General features: G+C 32.7%; 2 protein-coding genes across 2 annotated transcripts in view; one reads left to right on the top strand and one right to left on the bottom strand.

The window, feature by feature from the left end:
* The window catches only part of LOC139088370 (cyclic nucleotide-gated cation channel subunit A-like), a 59,056-nt gene that overhangs the window by 8,855 nt on the left and 29,045 nt on the right, over positions 1–21,156 (top strand). The gene's annotated exons all lie outside the window — the stretch shown is intronic.
* Positions 17,004–19,391, bottom strand: LOC139089867 (keratocan-like). Its single transcript, XM_070639892.1, has 2 exons — positions 19,282–19,391; positions 17,004–19,226 (listed from the first exon to the last, which is right to left on the bottom strand). The coding sequence occupies exons 1-2, from the start codon at positions 19,293–19,295 to the stop codon at positions 18,065–18,067; spliced, it is 1,176 nt and encodes a 391-aa protein (XP_070495993.1). The 5' UTR covers positions 19,296–19,391; the 3' UTR covers positions 17,004–18,064.

Here is a 21,156-nt window from a genome sequence, read left to right as displayed (position 1 = left end):
CTCGACCACCTTCCATATATCCAGCACACATCATATAATCTGTGATATTAAACCTTACTTTCGGAGTATTATAACAAGCTTGACATGTTGTCTGGTTCACCACCTTGACATCAACGAAACGTAATCTATCAGGTCGTGTATCATTATCAGCTTTACCTAATACATAATAGAAATATACACATATGAGAGAGACATAAGAGCTCATCATTTTTATAGACTCATAAACATATTCATTCTCGTCACGTAATCTTTATTTTATGAACGAAAAAAAGTATCGAGAATGAAAATCCTTCCTTTTTTCATATCATCAATCCATTTCTCACCCCATCCAGATACAGTGCATATTGTATCATCCGGTATTTCTTGATTTTGCTGTGGTAATGATATGGGTCGTACATTAACATAATCGAACTTTACTTCCCGATCAGGTATTAGTAAAGCATAGTCGTAGTTTAGCTTAAGCATGTTGAAAAGTGGATAATTAACAATTCTTTTAATATCATAAACTTCACCACCTTGCTCTTTAAATGTTGATCCTACTCGAACAGTGATGTTTGTGTTATATTGGTATGTACAGTGAGCTGCAAAAGGAAGATTAAGTTAAGAATATGTTTAGTGTAGTAATAATAAATTGATGCAAGAAATAGACGTAATAAATTGTTTAAAGGTTTAAGCTTTGTGAGCTAGTTTAACACTGCGATTGAAGAATCTATGTGTCTTAAAGATTGGGATCCGAATAGGGGTTTCAATAAAGGTATTGATTTGTATGATATACCGGTATTCAAAACCGGTATTACACACATTTTAATACCGATATTGAAATCTCTAAGTTCGAGTCACTTGCAAGCTGTTCACGTTTTAATGAGACAAATTCATTATATGATCAGATATACCCTGCAATGTACCTAGTTTCTGTTCATGTGCGCAAGATTCCGACAAGAAAATCATTCAGTTTCTAGTATATCCTTGTAGATATTCCTAGCAATGGAGAGACATTATGTCACAATGTCTTCAAAAATTGCACCAAGTTCACAACCCAAACTTTTTATCCAAAACGACGAAATGAAACAGGCCATCGAAAATTAGACATAGTCTGCGATCTAACCCAGGACTATTTACTTATGGTACTTAAAGTCAACGATTTACATTTAGACTACTTATGTCATTTCATCGATGCAGGATACTTTTTAGTTTAAGTTGTTATGATGCCAAATAGTATCACATGAACTTTTAATGGAAATGTCACAAAACTTTCCATTTTTATCGCCTCCCCGAGTGGACAACTTGACTCACGCTGCTCTTGTGAGCACGCTCTTAGCCTGTTAGGGGTCAGTAATTATACCTACAATCGACTAAAGACACTTTCTTTGAAACGTTCCTTAAAATGTGTCATTAGTCATTAGTCGACGGTAGGTTTAGTTATTATGCAGACATTAAGTCAAATTGATCACTCAGACTCCAATTGCTGGTGATTGAACTCTAATTCCAAAATAAAATCATGCATCATGAGCCATGACGCTTATTAAAAGAATCAAAACACTCTAACCGATTAATTAATGCCAAAAGCAACATAAGTGAATTACCACAACAATTTATCAACTTATAAAGCATCCAAGATTCATCATAAAAGTCATAAATAATTACCTGCAGTTAAAAAACAATTATTGGATATAACACTACACCCACACTTTAATTTTTTGTTTGCAAGAAAAGCACATTGATGTGGAAATTGCTTTATTGTAGTTTCTTGTCCACCAATTATCTGAAATTTACTTGCAGACTGACAGTAATTAATAATGAAAAAGAAAAAAATTATAAAAATTCGTTTTTTCATGATTCAAGTGTTTTTCGTCCAGTTAATGAAGAATGACTGAATATTGAGCTTCAAAATGTTAGAGTCATTCGCTTTATGAGGAAAAAGTTATGACGGGACAGAAAAAAATGATTAAAAGAAAAGAGAAAAAAAATTAAATTCAAATCGTGATTTTTAAACAAAAAAATTTTATAATTAAGCACGATAAGCAGTTAAAAGTTCTTTTTGGTATTACAAATAAATATAGGCAAATTTAATTAACAATTTTTAAAACAAAACTAGTAATGAAGCGGATCACGCTTCATGGGAATATTCACACCATACGTAGATCAGAAAACTGTATCTGTGCAAGAATTAAAAACACAACTTGAACAAAATAATTGATTTATGAAATAAATGTGATAAATAATTATGACTTATAGAGAACTAAAATTATTTAAATGAATGAACTGCGTCCGAAACATTCCTCTACTCACGGCAACATATATTCATAGATATGCAGTTTCTATTGCTTGGGAAAATTTTCACGCCTTCACTCGCTTCGCTCCGTTCAGGTCGCAAAAATTTGTGAGCTTCGCTCAACCAAGTCCGGACTGCGTCCGAACTAATTGAGTTCGAGCTTCGCTCGAACTATTTTTCTACTGAGCTTCGCTCGCCCGACTTGGGTAGATTACAGTACTTTTATAGATCACTATACGAGCCGGGCTGAGCTTCGCTCGCCCGACTTGAGTAGATTACAGTACTTTTATAGATCACTATACGAGCCGGGCTGAGCTTCGCTCGCCCGACTTGGGTAGATTACAGTACCTTTATAGATCACTATACGAGCCGGGCTGAGCTTCGCTTGCCCGACTTGGGTAGATTACAGTACTTTTATAGATCACTATACGAGCCGGGCTGAGCTTCGCTCGCCCGACTTGAGTAGATTACAGTACTTTTATAGATCACTATACGAGCCGGGCTGAGCTTCGCTCGCCCGACTTGGGTAGATTACAGTACTTTTATAGATCACTAAACGAGCCGGGCTGAGCTTCGCTCGCCCGACTTGGGTAGATTACAGTAATTTTATAGATCACTATATGAGCCGGGCTGAGCTTCGCTCGCCCGACTTGGGTAGATTACAGTACCTTTATAGATCACTATACGAGCCGGGCTAAGCTTCGCTCGCCCGACTTGGGTAGATTACAGTACTTTTATAGATCACTATATGAGCCGGGCTGAGCTTCGCTCGCCCGACTTGGGTAGATTACAGTACCTTTATAGATCACTATACGAGCCGGGCTGAGCTTCGCTCGCCCGACTTGAGTAGATTACAGTACTTTTATAGATCACTATACGAGCCGGGCTGAGCTTCGCTCGCCCGACTTGGGTAGATTACAGTACTTTTATAGATCACTAAACGAGCCGGGCTGAGCTTCGCTCGCCCGACTTGGGTAGATTACAGTAATTTTATAGATCACTATATGAGCCGGGCTGAGCTTCGCTCGCCCGACTTGGGTAGATTACAGTAATTTTATAGATCACTATACGAGCCGGGCTAAGCTTCGCTCGCCCGACTTGGGTAGATTACAGTACTTTTATAGATCACTATATGAGCCGGGCTGAGCTTCGCTCGCCCGACTTGGGTAGATTACAGTACCTTTATAGATCACTATACGAGCCGGGCTGAGCTTCGCTCGCCCGACTTGGGTAGATTACAGTACTTTTATAGATCACTATACGAGCCGGGCTGAGCTTCGCTCGCCCGACTTGAGTAGATTACAGTACTTTTATAGATCACTATACGAGCCGGGCTGAGCTTCGCTCGCCCGACTTGGGTAGATTACAGTACTTTTATAGATCACTAAACGAGCCGGGCTGAGCTTCGCTCGCCTGACTTGGGTAGATTACAGTAATTTTATAGATCACTATATGAGCCGGGCTGAGCTTCGCTCGCCCGACTTGGGTAGATTACAGTACCTTTATAGATCACCATACGAGCCGGGCTGAGCTTCGCTCGCCCGACTTGGGTAGATTACAGTACTTTTATAGATCACTATATGAGCCGGGCTGAGCTTCGCTCGCCCGACTTGGGTAGATTACAGTACCTTTATAGATCACTATACGAGCCGGGCTGAGCTTCGCTCGCCCGACTTGGGTAGATTACAGTACTTTTATAGATCACTATACGAGCCGGGCTGAGCTTCGCTCGCCCGACTTGAGTAGATTACAGTACTTTTATAGATCACTATACGAGCCGGGCTGAGCTTCGCTCGCCCGACTTGGGTAGATTACAGTACTTTTATAGATCACTATATGAGCCGGGCTGAGCTTCGCTCGCCCGACTTGGGTAGATTACAGTACCTTTATAGATCACTATACGAGCCGGGCTGAGCTTCGCTTGCCCGACTTGGGTAGATTACAGTACTTTTATAGATCACTATATGAGCCGGGCTGAGCTTCGCTCGCCCGACTTGGGTAGATTACAGTACCTTTATAGATCACTATACGAGCCGGGCTGAGCTTCGCTCGCCCGACTTGGGTAGATTACAGTACTTTTATAGATCACTATACGAGCCGGGCTGAGCTTCGCTCGCCCGACTTGAGTAGATTACAGTACTTTTATAGATCACTATACGAGCCGGGCTGAGCTTCGCTCGCCCGACTTGGGTAGATTACAGTACTTTTATAGATCACTATACGAGCCGGGCTGAGCTTCGCTCGCCCGACTTGGGTAGATTACAGTACTTTTATAGATCACTATATGAGCCGGGCTGAGCTTCGCTCGCCCGACTTGGGTAGATTACAGTACCTTTATAGATCACTATACGAGCCGGGCTGAGCTTCGCTTGCCCGACTTGGGTAGATTACAGTCCTTTTATAAATCACTAAATCTTATAGTCTAGTAGGATCCTTATAACTTCCAGACACATAAAATCAAGATCCATACAACTTCTAGACCCATAAAAATAAGATCCAGTAAGGTCCAGTTCACTTTCAGGCTATCAAAATGAGATCCAGTAGGATCCATATAACTTCCAGACCCATAAAAATAAGATCCAGTAGGATTCAGTTCACTTCCACACCATTAAAATGAGATCCAGTAGGATCCATACTACTTCCAAACCCATAAAAACAAGATCCAGTAGGATCCAGTTCACTTCCAGACCCTTAAAATGAGATCCAGTAGGATCCATACAACATCCAGATACTTAAAAACAAGATCCAGTAGGATCCAGTTCACTTCCAGACCATTAAAATGAGATCCAGTAGGATCCATAAAACTTCCAGATACATAAAAACAAGATCCAGGAGGATCCAGTTCACTTCCAGACCATTAAAATGAGATCCAGTAGGATCCATACAACTTCCAGATACATAAAAACAAGATCAAGTAGGATCCATACAACTTCCAGATACAACTTCCAGATACATAAAAACAAGATCCAGTAGGATCCAGTTCACTTCCAGACCATTAAAATGAGATCCAGTAGGATCCATAAAACTTCCAGATACATAAAAACAAGATCCAGTAGGATCCAGTTCACTTCCAGACCATTAAAATGAGATCCAGTAGGATCCATAAAACTTCCAGATACATAAAAACAAGATCCAGTAGGATCCATACAACTTCCAGATACATAAAAACAAGATCCAGTAGGATCCAGTTCACTTCTAGACCATTAAAATGAGATCCAGTAGGATCCATATAACTCCCAGACACATCAAAACAAGATCCAGTAGGATCCAGTTCACTTCCAGATACATAAAAACAAGATCCAGTAGGATCCAGTTCACTTCCAGACCATTAAAATGAGATCCAGTAGGATCCATAAAACTTCCAGATACATAAAAACAAGATCCAGTAGGATCCATACAACTTCCAGATACATAAAAACAAGATCCAGTAGGATCCAGTTCACTTCTAGACCATTAAAATGAGATCCAGTAGGATCCATATAACTTCCAGATACATAAAAACAAGATCCAGTATCATCCAGTTCACTTCCAGACCATTAAAATGAGATCCAGTAGGATCCATACAACTTCCAGATACATAAAAACAAGATCCAGTAGGATCCAGTTCACTTCCAGACCATTAAAATGAGATCCAGTAGGATCCATACAACTTCCAGATGCATAAAAACAAGATCCAGTATCATCCAGTTCACTTCCAGACCATTAAAATGAGATCCAGTAGGATCCATACAACTTCCAGATACATAAAAACAAGATCCAGTAAGATCCAGTTCACTTCCAGACCATTAAAATGAGATCCAGTAGGATCCATACAACTTCCAGATACATAAAAACAAGATCCAGTAGGATCCAGTTCACTTCCAGACCATTAAAATGAGATCCAGTAGGATCCATACAACTTCCAGATGCATAAAAACAAGATCCAGTATCATCCAGTTCACTTCCAGACCATTAAAATGAGATCCAGTAGGATCCATACAACTTCCAGATACATAAAAACAAGATCCAGTAAGATCCAGTTCACTTCCAGACCATTAAAATGAGATCCAGTAGGATCCATACAACTTCCAGATACATAAAAACAAGATCCAGTAGGATCCAGTTCACTTCCAGACCATTAAAATGAGATCCAGTAGGATCCATACAACTTCCAGATGCATAAAAACAAGATCCAGTAGGATCCAGTTCACTTCCAGACCATTAAAATGAGATCCAGTAGGATCCATACAACTTCCAGATACATAAAAACAAGATCCAGTAGGATCCAGTTCACTTCCAGACCATTAAAATGAGATCCAGAAGGATCCATACAACTTCCAGATGCATAAAAACAAGATCCAGTAGGATCCAGTTCACTTCCAGACCATTGAAATGAGATCCAGTAGGATCCATACAACTTCCAGATGCATAAAAACAAGATCCAGTAGGATCCAGTTCACTTCTAGACCATTAAAATGAGATCCAGTAGGATCCATACAACTTCCAGATACATAAAAACAAGATCCAGTAGGATCCAGTTCACTTCCAGACCATTGAAATGAGATCCAGTTGGATCCATACAACTTCCAGATGCATAAAAACAAGATCCAGTAGGATCCAGTTCACTTCTAGACCATTAAAATGAGATCCAATAAGATTCAGTTCAATTTATTTTTTTGTTTGTTTACAAAAATGTATTTTGCAATAATCGACTATAATTTGGACCAAAAAAGACAGTTTTTTACATCTTGTGCCTCAATGGAAGCATCTTATGGCTCCAAAAACAATACAGTTCTTGCCATACCCATTCCCTACCAGAAGCAAAAAACCCGAAGTCTTAGTATTGAGTTTGAAGAGAGATATCGTGCTGATTAACTAACTAACTAACTAACTAACTAACTAACTAACTAACTAACTAACTAAATAACAGAAAGTGTTTTTTTGCGATTTCTCGGCACAGGAAGCACCAATCAAGATGCGGTTTTCACTGTTGGATTGGTATTTTCAGGCACAGACTTTCCACCATTGGAAATATTTGTCAATTCTGTAAGCCTGATGCAGGAAATTAAAAAAACTGAAATTTCAAAATACCAAAAGCAATATATTCACCCAAATTGAAAATTTGGTGTGAATATGATTTCAATATTTTTTTTAAATAATATTTGCAATGTCACAAGTTGCACGAAAATAAATTATTGATCTTTTTTTGTCTTTCAGCAAAATGTCAAAATTTCATTAAGAAAAAATATTGCTGACGAAGTTCATAAAAAAAAAAAGCTTTTTTCAATCATCTCATTTTATCCCCATTTTATCATAATCTTCTTTATTTTGTCAGACTTATTTGCTGAGAAGCTTTTAAGAATAACTTAAATATTTTCTTTGTTCTTTTTATTCTCAGTTTTTCTGACAATTTGTTTTGAATTGATGGAAATATGTGAAGGATATCTAAATGGCACAAGTCGATTAATCGACCCAAAATCTAGTCTCAGGTCGGCGTGACCCTGATTGTCATAGTTACTTACTTACTTCGCTGGTTGTACTTACTTACTTACTTAGTAATTGCCGCATTTAGAATTCGTCGAAAGCTGGATCTGTATTTAGATAACTTCTGCCAGTTTCTAATTTCCAGCACTTTTGCATCGTTGCTCACACAGCAATCCCAAGAGCTTTTTGGTCTACCTCGCTGGTTGTACAGATCAGCTATTAAAGATCCATAGCCTCTCTCAGTTGACTCTGTCTTTGATCTGGGTATCATGGTGTCGGAATTAAAGCAAATCCGACATTTAGTTACTTAAACGTTGACCTTGGACTAGATGTTTGATCGATTAACTGATTTGTGTTAATTTGTGTCTTTTCAAAAATGTCTTCAAATTATAATAATTTTTTTGCCGAAGTAAAGGGGGATAGGCTTTCGAATTGGATGATAATAAATTAAAGTAATCGATTTTTGTAGATTTTTTGGGATTTTCTAGTGAAGCTTCCTTTGCTCCACTACGAAAATGCTGTAAATTTTTATCAAACACTTATGACAGCCATGTAAGAATTCGGATTAATAAAAAAAAATCCCTTAACAGACAGCGGGAACGCTTTAAGACTTCGTATCAGTATAGCTGTATGGTACAGTAAAAATGCTCTTTTTCTGTTAGGGATTATCGTACTAAGGGTTTCCGATGCCAAGACAGGAATTTGTTCAAAAGGAGACTTACAAATTCTACGAAATACTCCTTTGACTTCTTGATAGTTACTTGACTGCAGAGCACTTATCTGAAGACTTAAAGCATCCGAGTGGACTAAAAATCGTTAGAATTAGTCATAAACTAGCTATTAACTTACCATTAACTAGTTTTAATGTATTTTTGTCAATTCGGTACTTGAAAATAGACAATACTGATAGCAATGTCGCTTTATTACTGCTTAACGTAAACATAAAGCTTTCCATACTCTCTGAATACATCCAAAATTTATGAAAGATATGCGAACATTCCTGTATAAAAGATCCTTCTGTATTTAATTTTTATGACAAAATAAAATATTTTTTATGTTTTTGTCATGATAAAAAAAAATCTGAAAAAAAGTTTCTGTCGCCGACAGACTGAAAGCTGCTTACATGAGAGAAAAAAAGCATAAATAAACCGTAAGATAAAATACGTAAGCTGGTCCAAAAGCCAATCTTAATTTGTCTGTCAAAATCTTTCATATGACATTAAATTTTTATAAATTGGATATGAACTATTTTCATAAAAGAACTGAGATTTTTGGATGAAATTGAGAGAGAATGGAATAAACAAGCTGAATAATTTTATTCACTTGACGCGACTGAGTTCTGAGTTTTATTTCATATTTTTTTGCTAGACTTCTTTATATTCCATGCCAATTTTTTTCATACTCTCCTTGAATTGCTTAATGGAACATGAAAGGAACAAAATGAATGAAATTTGTAGTTAAATTTAAGTTTTCAGATTCCATTTTCAAAGTTTAAAATTGCTTCAAACTTCATTCCCGAGCGACACAAATGAAGAAGAATCAGACATAAAGCTTGCAATGCTCCGTCAATGCTTCATGACTAACACCAAATGAAAGCCGCCTCTATTCGGCAACCAAATGGGCAATTTACTGTTTTATTCATTTGTGTTGGTCGGATGTCAAGGCTTGCTGTAATCTGTCTCGAAAAACAGCTAACTTATTTGCAACAATTTGCAAGTTTCAGATTTAATTCTAAAGAATGTTTTTATTTGAATTCTCATTTTCATAAAACTTTCCTTTTGCTTCAATAATACTGAAGATGCAATTCTTTGTTACGACTACGTCTCAAGAATATCTTCATTATGACGTTTGTTGAATGATGAACAAAGGAAAATCAATTTAAAATGGAAAGAATCTATTTAATTTAATTTATTATTGATTAAGATACAAAAATTGTAAATTATGTAAGAAACTTCATCAATTTGTTTTTTTACAGTAAAAAATTGTGTTGATTTTTGAATTGATTTTGAAATTTTGACCGATCCTTCTTCATTTGCGTCGCTCAACCAACAAGAAATTAAATTTGCCAATAATACCATAATCCTGCTGATAAAGTTAAAAATTGGGTAATAATTAATCCAACAAAAATATACCCTAATAATTGAAACCTTCCATTTGAAGTCTGTTTCTTACTATTTTCGATTATTTCTAAAATAGTTTCGTTTAAATTGTTTTGATAAAGATTTTGCAACAAAACCTTAAAACTCCAGTCCTTTAATTCATGAACTCTTGACAATAGTGGTAAGTTTGGGAATTTAATCTTCACAGAATCTTCAATAATTGATAAATTGTTATAGAATGTTTGAATATCATTTAAATTCAGATTCTTTCTGGTGCTTTCAAGAGTTCTTAATTTTCTGTACAAGACGACATATTCCTCATTCTGGCATGTTTCATTCAAAGTCTTTTGTAATTTATTTAGTGATTCCTTATTTCCATGAATCATTTCCATATTTTCTTTTATGCATTCATTGTTTCGTAGATTCAAATCATACAATTCTTTCAAAGATGTAAAAATATTTGTCCCAATATGCCTAAGCTTATTATTGCCCAAGTAAATATACTCCAATTTCGAATTATAATCAAAAAGTCCATTTTCCAATATTTCTATATCATTTTGTTCAAGATTAAGAACAAATAAGTCACTGAAAGGTGCCAAATCATGACGATGAACTTCTTTTAAATGACTGTATGTAATTTCAATTACTTTAAGGCTTTTGTGGAAAACATTTTCAAGATTTTGAGGAAAATAATGGCAGGTTTTGTTAATGATGTTGATTCCTTTGATGGTAGTTTGATCAGAATTTGAAGAGTTTGATGAGTTTATATACGTATCGTCCGAAGAATCTATGCGAAAATCCCCTACTACATTGCAACAATTAATGTTATGTATGGCTGCAAAACTTCTATTTTTAAAAACGCATGAAATATCTAATGATGCTGAGCAGTAGACAATTACAATTAGATATATTAGAAAGAATCTGGAAAAAATGCCGTTTTATTATTTCTTGAGCGACACAAATGAACAAAATTCTGGAATGGAGTTTTTAAGACTTCTTAAAAGCTATTTTCTAAACATCAAATGGAAGCAGCTTCTATTTGGCATCAATAAGAAGGCACTGTCGTATGGCATTCGATGTTAACAAAAAAGCTTTCAAGGAGCCTCAAAGTAACAGAATCTATTAATATCCAGCAATTTTGCATACTTACAATAACTTATTCATGTCTGAAATTTCAAATAAACTGAAAATGAATTAAAGTTGAGTGTCTTCCTAAATGAGTTGAATTTAAATGAATGTTCAGTAGTGTTTTCAATTGTTGTATCTGATTTACGCAAAATTTGTCATAAAAGTGACTGTTAGTATGAATAAACATCTCGAACGCATTAATCTCTTCACATTTAGTACATTTTTCATTATTGTGTTCAGTTTGTCTGCAATACAGTCATAGTGTACAATCTATTGTTACAGGAAAGGACCTAGAGATTTGAAATTTAGCATAGCTTTGGTTTTTTTATCCACATCCAGACATAAGGAAAGATTTTGGAACTGTTTACATCTTTTTAAAGTTTTTGCTGTTGGAATTGACTGTTAAACATACTTTTCGTAAATTTTTTGTAAAAATTTAACATTATACGCTAAAATTTTGGATACCTTAGTAAAATATTGCATATTCAGGGGCAAGTAACTACTCAAAATTTATATTTATCGAATTAAGTAATTATTAGTTGTTCCTAATTATGAAACCAATATGTATGATGGTTTTTGAGGAACATTCAACTAGAAAAAATAAAATTATATTTGCATTAATTTCAAACATCTTTACTAAATCAAGGAAACTTTTGTATATGCAAGGATCATTAAAGATTATTTTGTTAAGCTCGAATTTCGATGTCGTCAATGAAAAATGCGCTTCTGTTTCCACACATATGTGGACTTTTTTATTTGTTTTTATTTTAGTATAATTTTTTTAGTAATGTTTATATCATAAAAGATAAAAGGAATTATTATTAAAATGAAAATGATTAATTGAAGATTATTAAAATATGAATGTTAAAAAGTCATCATATGGCGCATCAGTCACTAAGTTTTAATGTCTCATAAATGAAATTAATAAGGACGATCAATCTTCACATATCGTTTTGCATTAGAAATTGAATGGCTTATAACATGATCTTCAGGAATGTAATTTTTAACAAGAACGACTAGTAAAATCACAACTAATAAACTACAAACTCCAATCCAGAATGATCCAAAATTTTGATATTGATCATCATCGACAATCTTCTTCGTTTCCTGTATTAATTTTGAATTATGGTTCCTCTTGACATCCAGCTTGACTATATCATTTTTATAGTCATTTAATATTTTGCTATACTTTCTATCCATCTTATCTTTAATATTGTCGTTTAAAATAGACATAAAGTAATTCATTTGTTTAAAATTTAGCAATAAAACTTTAAAACTCCAGTCCTTTAATTCATGAACTCTTGACAAAAGTGGTAAATTTGACTGCAAAGAATTTTCGATAGTTGTTAAATTGTTATAGAATGTTTGAAAATCATTTAAAGTCAGATTCTTTCTGGTGCTTTCAAGAGTTCTAAATTTTCTGTAAATGACTACATATTCCTCATTCTGGCATGTTGCATTTAAAGTTTTTTGCAATTTCTTTAGTGTTACCTTATTTCCATGCATCATTTCCATATTTTCTTTTATACATTCATTGTTTCGTAGTTTCAATTCATACAAATCATTCAAGGATGTAAAAACATTCATCCCAATATGCTTAAGTTTATTATTGTCCAAGTAAATATACTCCAATTTCGAATTATGATCAAAAAGTCCATTTTCCAATATTTCTATATCATTTTGTTCAAGATTAAGAACAACTAAGTCACTGAAAGGTGCCAAATCATGACGATGAACTTCTTTTAAATGACTGTATGTAATTTCAATTACTTTAAGACCTTTGTGGAAAACATTTTCAAGATTTTGTGGAAAATAATGGCAGGTTTTGTTTACGATGTTGATTCCTTTGATGGTAGCTCGATCAGAATTTGAAGAGTTTGAAGATTTTATATGCGTATTGTCTGAAGAGTCTATGCGAAAATCCCCTAATACATTGCAACAATTAATGTTATGTATGGCTGCAAAACTTCTATTTTTAAAAACGCATGAAATATCTAATGATGCTGAGCAGTAGACAATTACAATTAAATATATTAGAAAGAATCTACAAAAAAAAATATTGTGGTTTATTGTTTATAAATATCCAACAATTCTTAGTACTTACAATAACTTATTCATATCTAAAACTTCAAATAAATTTAAATAGAACTAAAGTTGAGTGTCTTCTTAAAAGAGTTGATCTTAAATAACTACTCAGTAGAAATTTTAAATCATTTTATCAAGTTTGAGTAAAAATTGTCATAAATGTGACTAACATTATAATAAATTTAAATCTCCAGCACATTGCTTCATAATTTTTTATTTTATTTTATTAAATTATGAAAGATAAAAAGACAGAATCAATTTAACATGAATAATTGAAGATTATTCATGAAAATATGAATATTAAATAATTTTCATATAGCACATCAGTCGCTAAATTTTGAATCATGGCTCATAAGCATACTGAATCAGAACGATCAATCTTTACATATCGTTTTGCATCAGAAATTGAATAGCTTATAACACGATCTTCAGGAAAGTAATTTTTAACAAGAACAACCAGTAAAATCACAACTAATAAACTGCAAACTCCTATCCAGAATGGTCCATAATTAAAATACATAATATTATTGATGATCTCATTTAACTCGTTAATTAATTTTGTATTGTCGTTAATTGAGTCATTAAGCATTTTGGTATAATTTTTGGATTCAGCTGATGCCTGTTTCATGTATTTATTCATTTGGTCAACGATAGTTGTATTTAAACTCTCCATTAAGACATTCATTTGAGTAACATTTTTAAACAATTCGTCAAAGCTCCTGTCCTTTAAATTACGGACTCTTGTTACCAATGATGAATATTGAAATTCATGCCTTAAAGACTTTTCGACGGTCGTTAAATCTTCATAGAAAGCTTGAAAATTATCCGAGTTCAAATTTTGTCCAGTGATTTCAAGTTGTTCCAATTTACTTTTTAGGTCCATATATTCCACATTCTGGCAAGTTGTATTCAAAATTCCATTAATTTGCTGTTTAGTTATACCTGAATCATTTTCTATAAATTTATTTATACATTGATTTTTTTCGAGATCCAAATGAGTCAAATTATTGATAATATCAAACACATTAATGTCTATATGCTGAATTTTATTTGACGAAAGACAAATATACTCCAATTTAGCATTGTAGTCAAAAGTTCCAGTTTCCAAAATTTCAATATCATTATTTTCAAGATACAGAACAATTAACTCACTAAAAGGTTCAAGATCTTGTTGATGAACTTCTTTTAAACTACTCGATGAAATTTCAATCACATTAAGGCTGTTGTTGAAAAGATTTTCAAGATTACGCGGAAAATAATGGCAGGTTTTATTATAGATTCGGATTCCTGTGGCATTAGAATCTGTTAAGTTTGTTGATGTGATTTTAGTATTTTCCGTATAATTTATGATTAAATCTCCAACGACATCGCAATAATCAATATTTGGTAGGGATAAAAATGTCTTTCTATCAAAAATACATGAAATGTCAAGTGAGTATAAGTTATTGAAATGCGTAGTAAAAACTATTGTGATAAATCTGTAAATAAAATTTTAATTAATTTTTAATATTTTTAAAATTGCTGATTTTTTGAATTCTTACATTAATTTATTCATAATAATCTATTTTGACATGAAGTATATTAAAACTTAAACTTTGTTGCTTAACAACTAAATCAGAAATGAAGAGTTTATGAAATTTTTCACTAATTTAAGTCAAAAAAATAATCAAATAAATCATCAAACGTGATGAATTTCTACTATATGCAAAAACACATTCATGCTCACACCAGAGTTGGCGGTTCTATTTAGAAGAATAGGCACATATTTAGAATATTATTGATTTAACAGAAATAAAATAAATTTTGAGTATATGCATGCTCTTACCATTGAGGAGCTTTCGTTTATTATTCGACTATATCAGTGTTTTTTCTAAACTTTTTTATGCGCTATGGACCACATCTTAGTGATAAACAACGATCGTACAACACTAGATGTACCACAGCACACAGTATGAGCAGCACTAATCTAACGGAAAAGTACAATTTCAAATAACAAATCGCAACTGAGACTCAAACCAACATTCTAAGATTTACGTTCGAATGCTCTTACCTCTGAGCTATCGGAGGTTATTCGACTATATGACAGATTGTCATACATAAATTATACATCTCCTGTATCTCCTTGTAACTTCACTCCCATCGTTGATTGGCCATTCTAGAAATTCCTATCCAAATGATGCAGTTTTTTTTAAAAATCAAGTGCATTCGATCGACGAAATTATTCCGTGAGCTTAATCTATCTGTCCCATGCAACAACTCCAGATTTTTTGTTTTCGTAAATTACATTTTAACGTTTTATTTTACATAATTCAGATAATTTATATGAGTCATGCGGACGCTTTGTGGCCGTTCACCTTTTATGTTTATCGGAATTTCCATCTTTAACATCAGATTTATAACTCAACCTTCAGAACCTAATAAGCCTGTGATTAATTACAACAATTTAAAAATTGATACAATATTTAAATTAAGTTTAATTCATTTGAATAAATAATGATAAAGAATATGATCATGTTTGGACATAACATGATTAATATTAAAGATAAGACACTCTATTGCCTTCATGATTAAATCGCTTAGAATCAGAAATTGAATAATTAATAATTCGATCCTCAGCAACATAATTCTTAATAAGCACAATCATAAGAATTAGAACCAAAACACTACACACGCCTATCCAAAATGGTTCCCATGTAAAAGTTGATTCGGTAACTTTTGTAATTTGTCTACTTTGAATTGCTGATATTTTACTAAGATTAAGTCTCAATTCGTCTAACATTTGGATATTTTCTAACTTTATTGATTGATTTTGAAAATCGTGTGCCTTATTTTGTTTTGAAACGTCTGAAAGTTTACTATTGTGGATATTTTGCTCAATCTTGCTTAATCGTTCATTTATTGTCTTGTTTTGGGATGATATTAGATCATTAAGCTTCATGGCAGTGTTCCAGAGCATAGAAATATTCCAATCTTTCAATGATTTTATCCTATTCTTAATTGTGGAATATTGAGAAAATTTTGAATTTTCCAGATTTTTAAGACTTTCAAAAAATGTTGTAAATTCTTTAATATCAAGACTTTTACTTCCTTCGAGAATGCTGAGATTTTTGTTTAAGTCCATAAATTCTGAATTTTGACATTTTCTATTTACAATTTTAATGATTTCCTGCAGTCCTGTTGAATTATTAATTGTAAAATCGTTAATGCATTCATTGTTATTCAAGTATAATACTGTTAACTGTTTTAAGTTCTTGAATATAGTTCCATCGATGTGTATAAGCTTATTTTTACTAAATAATATAAATCTCAAATTTTTGTTATAGTCAAACAATCCATTTTCAAGTATTTCAATATCGTTGGAATTAAAATAAAGAATTTCTAATAAGATGAATGGCTTCAAGTCTGTTTGATGAATTTCCTTTAATTGACCATATGAAATCTCAATTACTTTAAGATTTATGAATATTTTATTCAGTCCTTGTGGAAAGTATCGAGTTGTTATATTGAAAATCCGAAATCCAACTGTATTAGTTCTTTGATTAGCATTCGTATTTTCCATAGTGATGACTGCTTTTTCTTGTGATATAATATTAAGATTGTTAATCACTTGACAGCATGGCACATTTTTTAAATTCATGTAGGTGTGGTTGATATAGGAACATTCGATAATTAGTGGTTCAGATAATTTTATTGATGCAAAGATGCAAATTGCGATCCTAAAATTGAATAAATTTAATTAGGAATAACTTCAAAAGCTTAATGACATAAAATTCCTTACAATATATTCATATTGATTTATTAAAATGTGTAATTACAATTTTAGAGTTTTAAATTCCAAATAACAATGAAAAATTCAAATAAATATCAACAATGCTTATATCTCACTGGACGATTCACAAATAATAACTCACTTAACTTGTCATTTTAGTCAAAAAAATATCGCTCACGCAAAGCTATTTCTCATAATCATGTTGATAAGTTAATAAACTGTTTATTCATGATTTCATGTCATGTGATAAGATGCACATATTCACAATTTTGAATGAGTGTTTACATCAGTGGTGGGCGACCTGCGGAGACACGAGTATATATTGAACCTTTTCTTCAAAATTCCCAAAAAATTTTGAGTCCCAAAAGATTTTGGAATTCAAAACAATATTGAACAGATTCACATTGGTGTGCCTTATTTTAGTTTTATATGGTGTGCCGTGACACATAAAAAGGTTGTCTATCACTGATTTTCCATATACTAAATTCTTTATCCAAATATATATGGATGTAATTTTGTAAAGATGATTCATTTGTTGGTTATGATGATTTAGAGCCAGAAGTCCGTAAATCTCATTTCTGAATGATCTCATTTGGCTTAGGCAGTGGGAGGTTTTTTTTCGCAAACTATCCGCCTCTACTCTGTGCGGCACAATGCGGCGAACCGCACAGATCAAAATTAGCCTTCACTGGTTCACTCGGTGCCGTCCGAGCAACTCCACGTCTTACCGTTAAATCGAAGACGTGATCTACTACACGACGTGCTGTTTAGGCACTTTTCATTTAATTTATTCATGATTTAAAAAGACCCCAAAAAGTTTAAGGTAATAATAAAAATATTCAGGTTTCGGAGCTTAAAATTTCTAAAACTATCCTCTTCACTTCCCAGAGTGTAACAGGCTGAGATTATTAGACATTTTGTCTAGTTTTGAACTTGACATTTCATGGCACTTCGAACATTTCGAACAAGCTGCGTGTGTCTATTTAAGAATATGACATTTATGGAATTTGCCATGAAATGTCGAGTTCACACCCTAATAGACAATGAGCATACCCGCTTAAATGACCATACGCATGATTATATTTAATCAATTTAATTGAATATGCTTAAATTTGAGAGCATACTCATGAACATGCTACATGTCTGTTTGGGATAACTAGACATAAAGTCTACAAATCACACCCTGTTCCACTCAGGTCTTCTCATAAAATTCTGAATATGGCTCTATGAACAACACTAAGTCAATACTTAGTTATCAAATTGATTAGAATTAGCAACTTTATAGCTTACGATGTGATCATTAAAGAAATATCTCTTAATAAGTACAATCATCAAAAATAGCAATGAAGCACAACAAAATCCTATCCAAAATACTTCCAATAATTTTGATTTATTTGTTTCTTCTTTTTGAACTTGATTTTGTGAAGGAATTGAGTCGTTAATTTGACTATAATGCTCTTCCTCTAATTTATTTGAAGTTACTTTAGAAATTTCAATCTTTTGTGCTTGATTGTCATCGATTTCACGGCTATCTAATTCTTGTTTAAGAAGATTTCGTTCTAATCTGTCCAATCTTTCAAGCACAGTTACATTAAACCGTGATAAGAATTTATTGAAACTGCTAACATCACTCCATAATACTTGGAAGCTCCAATCTTTCAATCGATGAATCCTTTTCCTAATTGTTGAATTTTTGAAGTTTTTTGCTTTTGTTAAAATGTCTAAATTTGTGAGATTTCTGTAAAATGTTGAAAAGTCTTCCAATTTTAGACTGATTTTGGTACTTTCGAGAGCAATAAGGCTTTGATGTAACTCATTGTAGTCTTCATTATTGCACATATTTTTTGCAGCATTAATCACTTTATCAAGTGGACTCAAATTATCAGCTTGTAAGTCAATACACTCATTTTTGTTCAAATATAAATCCGTTAATTGATGAAGCTTACTAAAGGCATTCTGGTCGATGTGAATGATTCTATTTTCCGATAGTGTAATGAACTTTAAATTGACATTATTGTCGAAGATTCCTTCTTCAAGTATCTCAATGTCATTTGCATACAAGTATAAAACTTCAAGTAAATCAAATGAATTTAAATCTTCACGACGAATATCTTTCAAATGACCATGAGATATTTCAATTACTTTAAGGTTTTTAAAGACGCTATCTAGTCCACGTGGGAAGTACTGTGTTGTTTTATTGTAAATACGAAAGCCAGTTGTTTCATCTTTTTCAATGTCGGTTCCACTCACAAATTTAATTAATGCTTTATCGGGGAATTCAATGTTGAGGTTGTTCATTACATGACAGCATGATATTAGATGAACATGTGGATAATTATGAATGATATATGAGCAATCAATATCCAAGCATATTAATGATTTAAAAATTGTTACGAAGTTGATGAATAGCCTGGAATTGAAATTCAATTAATTAATAAGTCTATATTCACCTCGGTGCTACTTACACTATTATTTTCATCCTTAAGTATCGAAAATTTCCAATTAAAATCTTGATTTGATGAAAAATATTCAAAATTGTTCTAGATATGCCTTTTTAAAATGTTTTGCACTCAAGATGTAAACTTCAAATAGCATCTCAGATAACAAGTGAATTTCGCTCACACAGAATCATTTGACATCTTCTCGGCAATTTAATCAAAAAAATTAAGTATTATGTCTTTTAATAGAACGTTCATTGTAGTCACATGCTCACGCAGATTTGTGACATCATTTCTTTTATTACTTTTCATTCAATCTGTAAATATTGCAATTTTTTAAGAGAAAATAATTCATCGACAAGTGAACTTAAATATGATGTAATTTAAAAAAAGTATTGGATATTTAGCTTCATCTAATATTTTCAATCTTAGCTTGAGCGGCTATCCTTATTTTTAAAAATAATTGGAAAAAAAAAAAAACGGAACTTGAAAAAATCGGACCCAAAAAAAAATCGAAGCTGAAAAAAAAATCAGAACCGAAAAAAAATCGGAACTGAAAAAAAATTGTATCCGAAAAAAAATGAGAACCGAAAAAAATCGGAACTGAAAAAAATGGAACCGAAAAAACATCGGAGTTGAAAAAAAACTGAAACCGAAAAAAAAATTGGAACTGGAAAAAAATCGGAACTGAAAAAAATTCGGAGCTGAAAAAAAATTGGATCCGAAAAAAAATCAGAACCGAAAAAAAATGGAACCCAAAAACATCGGAGCTGAAAAAAAATTGGAACCGAAAAAAAAAAAATCGGAACTGGAAAAAAATTTGAGCTGAAAAAAATCGGAAACGAAAAAAAAAATCGAAGCTGAAAAAAAATTGGAAAAAAAAAATCGGAACCGAAAAAAAATTGAAACCGAAAAAAAATCGGAACCAGAAAAAAATTGGAACCAAAAAAAAAAGCGAAGCTGAAAAGATTGGAACCGAAAAAAAAATCGGAACTGGAAAAAATTGGAACCCAAAAAATCAGAACTGGAAAAAAAAAATCGAAGTCGAAAAAAAATTGGAACCGAAAAAAAATCGGAGCTGAAAAAATATTGGAACCGGAAAAAAATTGGAACCAAAAAAAATCAAATTTCAAAAAAATCGGAACTGAAAAAATCGGAACTCGAAAAAAATTGGAACCCAAAAAAAATTAAAATTTAAAAATATTGTAACCAAAATAAACAGAACTGGAAAAAAAATTGGAGCCGAAAAAAAATTAGAAATTCCTTTTGACCCTCAATTGTGATAGAATAGATGATTTCACATGACCTTTCCGCTGTCTGTAGCTTAATAGTTTTACTATAACTTGATCATTGTTGACAATTTTTACTTTTCTGTACAGTTTTCTGATCTAAACATGGTACGAATATTGTCATAAAGCGTGATCCTCTTTATTACTAGTTTCATTCTATTTTTCAATGTAAATGTTAAAGGAAATAAGACATCATTCTTCTTCACTTTTATTCCTCATCTATTTATACTTCTATACGTAAATGTATGAAAATTAGATTTGTACTTATAAAGAGACATGATGTGATCAGACGCACACATCGAGTTTATACATTCAATCATAATAAACGAAATCAGTTGGCTTCAACAGATGCAATCTATGTGACTGATGTCTAATGAAAAGCACAAAAAATAAGATTTTTCATTACTGATACTGATTCGTTTACTTGTTGCGTAATGTTTAATCACAACATGATTAATGACTTTAATGCTTCAAGATTTTATACAAAAGTTGGCATAAACATATAATTTGACTGGTGGTGAAAAGTCAGATCACAAGCGACAGTGTGGAACAATCAGTTTCTATTAAATAGCTTTTTGTGTTAAATTCATTAATGACGTCTGACAATTTTGGA

The sequence above is a fragment of the Chironomus tepperi genome, unplaced genomic scaffold (genome assembly GCF_022539635.2).
Source record: "Chironomus tepperi strain 1889 unplaced genomic scaffold, CSIRO-AGI_Ctep_v1 contig_3, whole genome shotgun sequence".
NCBI classification, from domain to species: Eukaryota; Metazoa; Arthropoda; class Insecta; order Diptera; family Chironomidae; genus Chironomus; species Chironomus tepperi.
Note: the sequence above shows the minus strand (reverse complement) of the source record. Positions and strands in the feature narration are given on the sequence as shown.